Raw genomic sequence first — 12,001 nt, 5'->3', positions numbered from 1 at the left:
TTTACTGCATGGGTCCTTCCTGGTTATATTTCATAACCAAAGTGAAGGAACAGATTACGAGTCTCTGCCCCCCTTATATGCTAGTATGCATGACCCCTTGGTAAACTACATTGTTTCCCGTCCGGGTCAATACATTCTGGCAATGGAGTCTCGCCTTCTTCCAGGCTGACCAACTTCCAGACCCTGGACCATACCTTCACTGCTTTGAACCCTCACAGGTCGGGAGAGTGATTTACAACCAATATTCATTATATTTCTGTCACAGTAATACAGCGGTGTGTATTGCTTATGTTTATAATCCCAAGCTGGTCTCGAATTATAGTTCTATGATTGTATCCCCACATTAAACACAAAACACATCCACAAGTCTCTTTAGTGCATGAATTAGTGATTGTGGTCTATCAGTGCTAGAAACAGGAAATCTATTATAAAGAACAATATCTTCTCTTCTGTTGATGAAGTGATTATTTGTGCCCGGTAAGATACAGATATTAAGAAAATGTAATTCATTTTTTTACAAAATGATTTCCTTTACATGAGAGTAGATGTTAAAACTTCATGCTGATTTGAACTCGGCTCTCGCCAAGATAAGCACCAACTAAGATATAGCTTTACAGTAAACTAATGTGATCCATCTGCATCTCCATCCATTTGTATTGTTTTCCATCTGATGATGTAGATATCCTTCTGCCTGGTGTTGATGGCTGAAGTCTAATGCTGGCTCCGAGGATCAGCTCATTTAGCCTTCCCAGTGCATCAGCACACACGATGGCTTCAATGCCTGCTCCGGGGATCAACCACAGTGCAGCCTCCCTAGCGCATCAGCATGACAACCATCTGGACTGAGCTGAGTAGGGTACTTCTCTGGGGTCTTCAAGTGGGCACCTTCCATCCTCTGTGTTTCATTGACTAACCCACGACACCTCAAGAGGGCTCAACAGTGATTCTGGCGTCCCAGCATCACCCCCCTCCATTCCCCACTCGACTCAGCCTAGCTTACTTACCTGTACATCAGCGTTGCTTTCTTTCTATTGTGCTTGAGATCCCCAGCCAGAATCTTTCCGTCTCAGCTTGTAAATTAAAACATGTAAACAATGTATTTACACTTATGAGTTCTGAAATAATATTGGGGAAAAAATGCTTTTAAAATCCTGTCCTACGTATTCACAGGGATATAAGGGTTAAATAAATGCCAACTACGTTCATAACCCTAGTCCAGACATACAATGAACTCTTCAAAGTGCACCTGTCATATTATGGCAACTGTACCTCTGACTGCCAGGGAGAATCAGCTGCAGTACAGCAGTGGTCAGTGTGCATGGAAATGCTTCCCACATTAGTTATTTGCACAGAGTTTATTTGCATTTTAGTAAAGCTGGGATTAGCTGAGCAGCTGTCTGTGTGGGGTGGGACTGAATGACTACCGTTATATTGGGGAAAGAGTTATGTATATAATTTACAGTATTATAGATTCTGCAGTTTAGTAAGTCTGAAAAATTATTGCATGTGATATATTAATATGGTCAACATTGGTTTACAATTCCACAACAGCCAGTGCTATGGGCCACAGCCCTCCCTCTTAAACCTGTAGCCATGCCTGTAAATATTATCAGATGTACAGCAGGGAAGCAGAATCAAAGTCATCCGCTACTTCCTTAGAGCTGCCAAAGAGCGTGAAATATAATTTCGCTAATCTGCTTATCAATTGAGGTTTGTGTTTTGAAGGAAATACAGTGATTTACTGCTCTTTCATTCTAGTTTTGATATAGTCATTGGGTTGTTTCTGGAAAAAAAAAAATTTTGCAGAGAATATATGCACTACAAAATGTAACATTATGCAGCAATTAAAGAATGGAATTGGAAAATATTTTGTTGGTTGCTATAAATGTTAGAAGTTGAACATGTGGCCAATGTGCCACTATCCCTGGAACGAGTTTTGTTGATTTAAGAGGAGGAAAAGAGGAGATGTTCCTGGAAATTGATTTGGTATGGAATACCTCTCTATTAGTTAAACTTACTGTATGCTGAAGTAATACAAAGTTATATGAAGGAATAAATATCTCAAGCAATCCTAAGGTAACTCTTAAAGCTTCTGGACATGAGGGGGGGGGGGGGGGGGGGGGGGGGGGGGGGGGGGGGGGGGGGGGGGGGGGGGGGGGGGGGGGGGTGCAGGAGAGGGTCTCCTACGTTCTGCCCTCTCCTCTCGTACAGCATGTGTGCAGCGCCCCAGCGCAAAGGGGGGGGGGCGCAAAGGATGCGACTGCACCCAGGCCCAGCCTCTGCTGGAGCCCATACCAGAGATATTCTGTAATCTCTTTGACTATACCATTTTTTTTTTCTAAGTTTCATTATCAAAAAAACAAACAAACAAAAATATTCTCCCACTGGTTAAAAAATAAACCATGGCAAAGTTGTACTGTCAGTCAGAAAACATCAAATCAGACCTACGTAAGCGGGACTCAGCGTGAAACTTTATAATAGATCAGTGCCAATTAGAAGACAACAGACTGTTGGGGGGGTTGCATTTTTTTCACAATTGCTGTTTATAAAGATTATAACAAACAGTTTACTAACAAGGTATATACTTACAAATACTTCTGAAAAAAATAAACACATAGGCCTATCAGCCAACTTTAATTCTCTGTGCGAACTCCTACATCACACCCCAATTTTCCATAATAGACTTGGTAAAAAAAAAAAATTTAAAAAAAGAAAAAGCTCGGTTGAAGTAAGCTAACTTTTCCACAGTTCTGGTAATAAGTACATAATGTAGGGTATATCAAAATGATTTCCATTACATGAGAGTAGATGTTGAACTTCATGCTGATTTCAACTCTATCCTTCTGCCTGGTGTTGATGGCTGAAGTGTAATGCTGGCTCCAGGGATCAGCTCATTTTGCCTCCCCAGCGCATCAGCACACACAACGGCTGCGATGCTGGCTCCGGGGATCAACCCAATGCAGTCTGCCCAGTGCATCAGCATGACAACCGTCTGGATTGAGCTAAGTAGGGTACATCTCTGGGGTCTTCAAGTAGGCACATTCCATCCTCTGTGTTTTGTTGACTATCCCACGACACCTCAAGAGGGCTCAACAGTGATTCTGGCGTCCCAGCATCACCCCCCCCCCCCCCCCCACCCCATCACCCACTCAGCTCAGCCCAGCTTACTTACCTGTACATCAGTGTTGCTTTCTTCCTATTGTGCTTGAGATCCCCATCCAGAATCTTTCCGTCTCAACCACAGCCAGCTGCTACCCCTTTCTGCTGCTTCAGATAAGTTCTTCACTGTGCAAAGCAACTCTTGGCCACTGAACCCGACGTCTCTGAGAAACCGGGTTGTAGAGTGTGCCACAAATCCTCGACAACCCACCTCCACTGGGTAAACTCGGACTCTCCATCCTCGCTGTTCTGCTTCAGCAGCTAGTTGAGCATACCGAAGTTTCTTCCTCTCATACGCCTCATCCACAACATCTTTCCATGGCACTGTTAACTCTACCAGATGAACAAGACGTGCTGATCCAGACCACAAGACAATGTCTGGTCGAAGGTTAGTGGTAACAATCTCAGGTGGAAAAATAAGCAGTTGACCAACATCTGCCAGCATCTTCCAGTCTCTAGCAGAGGAATATTGTCTCTTGTGTGTAATGCTTTGATGGAACTGGTGGCAACTAATTGGTCAGGTTACGCTTGTCTTCCAATGCTAAGGCCAAACATTGCAGCACCTGGTCATGGTGACAAGTAAACCGTCCTTGGCTAAGACCCACCTTACATCCTGTCAAAATGTGCCTTAATGTTGCAGGTAATGAACACAAAGGACATGAGGGATCCTCACCCACCTAGAGGTTTAGGTTCTGTGGTGATGGGAGAACATCATATGCTGATCTGATGAGGAAACTGATCCTGCTCTGTTCCATTGTCCATAGGTCTTGATAGCTGATCTTGCATTGTTCCACACGCTCCTATCTCATCCATTCTCCCTGCTTGGCCTGGGAAATGGCCTTTACACACCTGACCCTCTCCTCCTGCTTTTGCACCTCATTGACTACCAGCTTCCTCCGTTGAGCCAGGGTTGCCTTGTGCCATGTAGGAGGAGCTGAACTGAGACCAAAACCTCCTTTTCCATGCTGAACTTGCCCCATAATATCTCAGATTCGAAGGGCAGCCCCAGCATCTTCCACAGCTTTCTTTGCTGTCCATTTTCTTCCAGTTCTCAACACAGGTGCTGCCTCCCTTACGCATTTGTCACGTGAATCTAATAATGTCATTTCCAATCGGACTTTGGCACACTTAAACTCCTCAGTTAGAACAGAGATTGGTAGCTGCGGTATTCCTTTACCATAAATTCCCACTCTGCTGAGGCAGCGTGGAACTCCCAACCATTTCCTGATGTATGAACTGATTAAAGCTTCCAACTTCTCAACTGTTGTCAAGGAAACCTCGCACACAGTCAGTGGCCACAGCAGTCTTGGCAGTAGACCAAACTGAAAGCACCAGAGTTTCAGTTTGCCTGGTAAAGCATTGCTCCTATGCTCTTCAACCCTTCCACTGCTTGTTGTCTAACTTCTCCCACATGAACTATGTCCTTTAGATCCTCATCGTACCATCTCCCTAGACTTTTCACTGGCTTCTCGGACACTGTTGGTATTGCCTCACCGTTAATGTAGAACCTTTTATCTACTACTTTACCTTTAATTATAGAGAAGCTCCTTGTTTTAGTGGGCTTGAATTGCATTCGTGTCCATTCAATGTTATTGGTTAATTTGCCCAATAATTGATTAGGTTGTCATGTCATCCATGTATGCTCTAATTGGTGGTAGTCACATTCCAGAAGCCAAGAGCTCTCCTCCCACTACCCATTTTGATGCCCTTATAATTACTTCCATTGCCATGGTAAAAGCCAGTGGAGAAATGGTACATCCTGCCATTATTCCAACTTAAGAACATAAGAACATAAGAAAGTTTACAAACGAGAGGAGGCCATTCGGCCCATCTTGCTCGTTTGGTTGTTAGTAGCTTATTGATCCCAAAATCTCATCAAGCAGCTTCTTGAAGGATCCCAGGGTGTCAGCTTCAACAACATTACTGGGGAGTTGATTCCAGACCCTCTCAATTCTCTGTGTAAAAATGTGTCTCCTATTTTCTGTTCTGAATGCCCCTTTGTCTAATCTCCATTTGTGACCCCTGGTCCTTGTTTCTTTTTTCAGGCTGAAAAAGTCCCTTGGGTCGACACTGTCAATACCTTTTAGAATTTTGAATGCTTGAATTAGGTCGCCACGTAGTCTTCTTTGTTCAAGACTGAACAGATTCAATTCTTTTAGCCTGTCTGCATATGACATGCCTTTTAAGCCCGGAATTATTCTGGTCGCTCTTCTTTGCACTCTTTCTAGAGCAGCAGTATCCTTTTTGTAGCAAAGTGACCAGAACTGAACACAATATTCAAGATGAGGTCTTACTAATGCATTGTACAGTTTTAACATTACTTCTCTTGATTTAAATTCAGCACTTTTCACAATATATCTTGTTGGCCTTTTTTATAGCTTCCCAACATTGTCTAGATGAAGACATTTCTGGGTCAGCATAAACTCCTAGGTCTTTTTCATAGATTCCTTCTTCAATTTCAGTATCTCCCATATGATATTTTTAATGCACATGTTTATTGCCTGCATGCAATACCTTACACTTTTCTATATTAAATGTCATTTGCCATATGTCTGCCCAGTTCTGAATATTGTCAAGATGATTTTGAATGACCTTTGCTGCTGCAACAATGTTTGCCATTACCCCATTTGTCATCTTCAAATTTAACAAGTTTGCTTACTATACCAGACATTAGTGTAGATTCGGAATAGCAGAGGACCTAATACTGATCCCTGTGGTACTTCACTGGTTACCTCTCTCCATTCTGAGGTTTCTCCTCTAATCAGCACTTTCTGTTTTCTACATGTTAACCACTCCCTAATCCATGTACATGTGTTTCCTTTAATCCCTACTGCATTCAGTTTGAGAATTAATCTTTTGTGCGGGACTTTGTCAAAAGCTTTCTGGAAATCTAAATAAGCCATGTCATATACTTTGCAATTATCCATTGTCGATGTTGCATCCTCAAAAAAATCAAGCAGGTTAGTTAGGCATGATCTCCCTTTCCTAAAACCATGCTGACTGTCTCCTAGGATGCTGTTACCATAAATGTAATTTTCCATTTTGGATCTTATTATAGCTTCCATAAGTTTACATTAATAGAAGTCAAGCTTATTGGTAATTACCTGGTTTGGTTGTGTTTCCCTTTTTGTGGATCAGTATTATGTTTGCAATTCTCCAGTCTGTCTGTACAACCCCTGTCTCAAGAGACTGTTGCTTGATCTTGGTTAGCGGTTTGTAAATAACTTTTTTCATTTTTTTGAGAACTATTGGGAGGATCTCATCCAGCCCAGGGGATTTGTTTATTTTAGGGCTCCCATTAACACTTCTGCCTCAGTTATGCTAAAGTTATTTAAAACTGGATAGGAACAGGTTGAGGGGCATGTTTTCCTCCTTTTTAAAAACTTGTGAAAAGTAATCATTTAATATATTTGCTATTAATTAGCTCTCCTGTTGCTGTTAGAATGATCAATGATCTGGACTGGATGATGAGCAATAAACTCCCAATGCAAGCAGGCATCTGGTGACTATAGCTTGAATCGTTAGGAATATCTTAAGATTATAATGGGTCTCTCCTCTTGAAAAACAGAGTATACAGATGTTCACAGCAGTAGCCTGTTAAAAATTATATATTGTTTCTGTCACTTAACAGATGACTATTTCCTTCGTCTTTAAGCAAAATGTTGTTTAAGAGCATGATTTGCATCTATCTATGTAGACTATCTATTTAAACAACATGTCTTGTGTTTAATTCTCTGTGGATTCAATATGAACATATGAGGACATTTTATTATGATTTTGAAATGTTTTCCTTCAGTGTGATTGTTAATACTTCTTATATGTTTAAACAGGCATGTAAATAAAATATGCAATATAAATGTTGTATTTTTGGTGTATATTGGAGATATTAATAGTTGAGTCTCCAGTGCACTGCTGTCCCTGCTGCTCTCCTTTATATCCCTTGTGGGTCTATTCCATCTAAAAAATACAGCTCTGCTATATGACCAACAAGGTTCTATGGCGCTAGTCAAACAAACAATACCCTACTATAATTTGGCCTCACACCTTCCACAATCATTAAAGCTGATTAGATAATGAAACTGTACAATGAATGTGCTTTCCGTGTATATGACATAATGTGCTAGAACTAAATGGCATGATGAGATCATAAAAATATAATTCAATTCAATCTAAAGAATACTATCAGGGGCTTTCAGATATACTTCCCTTGAGAAAGCTGTGTTACCATGCTGTGGCTACTAAAAGAAAATAAAAGCTGCAGGTCCTGATGACGTCTTTATGCGTGTCAGGGTTGCTGAACTGCACACTAAACCTGCATTTTCCAAGACTGATGCATTACTGTTTAACTCTGAATAGTGATGCATGTAGAACTTACTAAAATAAACAAAGGATTCAAGTGCAAATACTTCTCACTGTAACCTTCCTCACTGTAACCCTCCTTCACTGTAACCATCCTCACTGTAACCCTCCTCACTGCAACCCTCCTCACTGTAACCCTCCTCACTGTAACCCTCCTCACTGTAACCCTCCTTCAGTGTAACCTTCCTCACTGTAACTCTCCTTCACTATAACCCCAGTGTTTCCCATGTTCCTCAGCGTACCTGTTATCTATTCAGCTAAGGTCCAGTGGCAGCAGTTACTTGCAGCTCTGTAGTTCCCATCCTGGGCCAGCATTTGAGTGTGATTCCTTTCAGAGTTCGGGTCTAGCCGGAAAACATCCTTCCTTCTCAGCGTCCCCATTCCTGAACTGTGGATGAAAGAAATTCTACAAATATTTATAAAATGTATTCTATTGTGTTACTTAGTAAAATAAGATGCTTAATTAGCACTGTTAATTGCTCGAACATATAAAGCTTGACTGAAAGCTTTTTGATGTGAAAAGCCAAAACAATATCAGTAAGGCTAGTGTCTTTAGTGCCCTTTCTCAGGAAGCATTCTTCCAGAGTGATGAGTAGAGGAGGAAGCAGCAGGTGCTTTTATTTGTCAGAAAAAAAGTTTCAGATACAGCCCCTTACAGCTCCTGATCATCTTAAAGGTAGGGTTTAGCCTTGTGATTTTGACAGTACAGTGACAGCCCTAAATGTTAGCCATTTCTACTACAGAGCCCCAAAAAATCCATATCTGCAATTGTGAATCCAAGACACATTACATTTCAAACCACTCTTGGCAACCCCTGGCATTTTATTAGTTCTTCTCCCAAAAATGTAATAATTTGAGTTGTTCTCTGTTCTTAGTAAAGTCAATAGTATACATGCTGTTTGTTTTGGAACTAATAAAAACAAAATTTATGGCCAAAAGGATCTTCATCCAGTATTGGGAATCATATTTTTCTGATGGTTTTAGTTTTTAAACCTTTTTGTCCTCGATCTCCAGTGGTTATATTGGGTATCCCATCCAGGACTCAACTTTATTCATAGTTTTGTCTTCATCTTTTAGTGGAACTATTGAAGGAAAATTGATAAGTGCAATTAGGATGGAAAGGTTTAAGTGTGTCAGTGGAGGACTTCTGGCTCTATGTCCACTGCTACCCTGGAAAAATGAATTGCTTATGTCTCTAACCTTATAAACATTGTAGGTATACCATGCACCCTTGGGAAATAACCTTGTCTCTGTGTCTTTAATCCTGTCTCTGAGCTCTCTAACCCTGTCTCTTTCTCTAAACCTGTCTCTGTCTCTAACCCTGTCTCTCTGTCTCTAACACCATCTCTGTGTCTCCAAGCCTGTCTCTGTGTCTCTAACCCTGTCTCTCTGTCTAACCCCATCTCTGTCTCTAACGCTGTCTCTTTGTCTAACCCTGTCTAACTCTGTCTCTCTGTCTGTAATGATGTCTCTATGTCTATAATCACATCTCTGTGTCTCTAACCCTGTCTCTCTGTCTAACCCTGTCTCTGTCTAACCCTGTCTCTGTGTCTCTAACCCCATCTCTATGTCTCTAACCCCATCTCTGTGTCTCTAACCCCATGCAATTAGGATGGAAAGGTTTAAGTGTGTCAGTGGAGGACTTCTGGCTCTATGTCCACTGCTACCCTGGAAAAATGAATTGCTTATGTCTCTAACCTTATAAACATTGTAGGTATACCATGCACCCTTGGGAAATAACCTTGTCTCTGTGTCTTTAATCCTGTCTCTGAGCTCTCTAACCCTGTCTCTTTCTCTAAACCTGTCTCTGTCTCTAACCCTGTCTCTCTGTCTCTAACACCATCTCTGTGTCTCCAAGCCTGTCTCTGTGTCTCTAACCCTGTCTCTCTGTCTAACCCCATCTCTGTCTCTGTCTAACCCTGTCTCTAACCCTGTCTCTGTCTCTAACCCAGTCTCTGTGTTTTCTTGCAGTTGGGAAGACGTCTCTGATCACAAGGTTCATGTACGACAGCTTTGACAACACATACCAGGTACAGCTTCATTATATTACTGCTTGACAAAACATACCAGGTACAGCTTCATTATATTACTGCTTTGACAACACATACCAGGTACAGCTTCATTATATTACTGCTTTTGTGCACTCAGGGAAGGGCAGTATTGAAAATACATGTAATTGAAATATGTATTTTCATTACATTTCTATTTTTATAAAAAGTAATGCAAATGTTAATGTATAAGTATTTTGTATTTTGTATTGGAAATACACATGCCTGAGTATTTTGTCATTTGAAAATACTCAAAAATACATTGTTTTACATTCCTGTTGTGCCACCCAGAGCTAAGTTCATTGTAGGGTTTCAGATGCAGACAACCTTTTCGCTGTGAGAACGCAACAACATAGAGTTTTGTAAACAAATACATGTACTGTTTCTGTTCACGTATGCAAAGGACATGAATATGGCCTTTTGTAAAGAGATTGAATGCTTTACAAGTCATTGGCCAAAGTTCATAACACCTCTTTTTTTCAGCATTAAAATGTACCTTTTTAACCATTCATAACATTGTTGTTTTGTACCTACATAAATATCAATATATCAATACCTACCAAATAGACATATTTGTTTCACCACTCATGGATCCACATTTGTAACTAAAAGAATACAATGTTTATACTTTCAATACTGTCCGAAAGTCCCTTCTACCATTATTTCACCTTCAAATATTTTCTCATTTCTCTTATATTACTCTACTTATTACTCTCTTGTCTTGTCTGTCTGTCTATTTACCGTACACATTCTCGAATAGATTTCCCTCACTTTATTCATTACTTGATGAAGTAAAAAAAAGAACTGATATCTATAACAAAAACATTGTCAATGTAAAAAAAAACATGTTAGAAAAACGCAACAGCCGTTTAAAGTGGTGATATCAAATACAAAAGCTCAAGTTAGGAGAAGCAATTGGGACAACCTTGTCAAGCATCAAGCAAATAGGCACAATTGGAAAGGTGCTGGGGCCCAACATTCACACAACTGTTGCTTCTAACTTTGCTTCTTTTTTTGATCACTCCACTTGCTGGGTAGTGCATTTCAGAGCAAAGACTCAACCATGAGCACCAAGGCCCTTTCAAAAAAACTCTAGGACAAAGTTGTTGAAAGGCACAGATCAGGGGATGGGTATAAAAAAAAAATATCAAAGGCCTTGAATATCCCTTGGAGCACGGTCAAGATGATTATTAAGAAGTGGAAGGTGTATGGCACCACCAAGACCCTGCCTAGATCAGGCCGTCCCTCCAAACTGGATGACCGAGCAAGAAGGAGACTGATCAGAGAGGCTACCAAGAGGCCAGTGGCAACTTTGCAAGAGCTACAGGCTTTTATGGCCAAGACTGGTCAAAGTGTAGCATGTGATAACAATATCCCAAGCACTCCATAAATCTGGCCTGTATGGTAGGGTGGCAAGAAGGAAGGGCGTTCTCCATTCAGGTAATGAATGTTCTTTCCATTCGGTGCGAACGTTAGGGGATCTTAGCGTAACTTCATTTGGATGCGTAGCTTTCGTCAAACTAGGGTTAACGCTGCTGTGGGAACGTACCTGTGGTAAATATAATTGTGGTGACCCGTAAACACATATATCATACAAAAAAAAATTGATGTGTATAACGTTGCTTTTTTAACGACACACCCATTGCAGTTGGACTGTGGAACGTCTCGTGTGTTGGCATGGGGTGGCTTGTTACCCGGCAACAACTTTACGTAATTACAAAATCCATGCCTGGTACAGCGGACTGGTGAAACCACTTTCGGACTTCAAGCTCGATTTTAGAAATTTAGACGCTCGATTTCCTGGTTGAAAATATCTAGTTCCTTATTAGTAGATACCATAATGGTTACCAAGGAACAGATAATCTCTGATCTCTGATAAATTGTAGTTCCTCATTTAATTAAAAATAAAGGAATAATTTATTAGGTATAAATAAATAAATGATTTTAAAAATGCATAGAGGAATAAATATATTTAGAAATAAATATTTTTAAATAAATGTAGAAATTAATGTTTATATAAATATAAATGTATAAATAAATTAATAAATAGCAAGCCAGAAAAATATGTCATATTAATTGATTTGGCTGATGCTTTTATCCAGAGCAATTGACATTTGTATACCTATACAAAAAGTACATTTTATGTAAAAAAAAAAAAAAAAATTGTTATACAAAGATGCTGTAGTCCTTCGTAAGAAGTGAACGTCATATGCACATTCATGCCAGTCTCGCGACCACGAAAACTGACTTCCAGTGTGCAAGGTAGGATCCATGTGGTGACGACGAAATGGAACTAACCAGGGAATTTTATTATATTTTTTTACATTTTTTTACATGTAACATTAACTGCGGACTCTATTCCCACGGACGATTCTTTATTTTATTTTATCAAAAGTCCGGACACAACCATATTCTTAACCCTCTGACGGCGGGGA

At 40.3% G+C, this 12,001-nt stretch overlaps 1 protein-coding gene across 1 annotated transcript in view; it reads left to right on the top strand.

Annotated features, from left to right (window-relative positions):
- Positions 1-12,001, top strand: part of LOC121323654 (ras-related protein Rab-6B) — a 128,813-nt gene that overhangs the window by 57,250 nt on the left and 59,562 nt on the right. The window contains exon 2 of the mRNA XM_041264837.1: positions 9,490-9,548. Coding sequence (XP_041120771.1) covers positions 9,490-9,548 — 59 coding nt within the window. The remainder of the gene's footprint in view (positions 1-9,489; positions 9,549-12,001) is intronic.

The sequence above is a fragment of the Polyodon spathula genome, chromosome 11, assembly GCF_017654505.1.
Source record: "Polyodon spathula isolate WHYD16114869_AA chromosome 11, ASM1765450v1, whole genome shotgun sequence".
In the NCBI taxonomy this organism is placed as follows: Eukaryota; Metazoa; Chordata; class Actinopteri; order Acipenseriformes; family Polyodontidae; genus Polyodon; species Polyodon spathula.
Note: the sequence above shows the minus strand (reverse complement) of the source record. Positions and strands in the feature narration are given on the sequence as shown.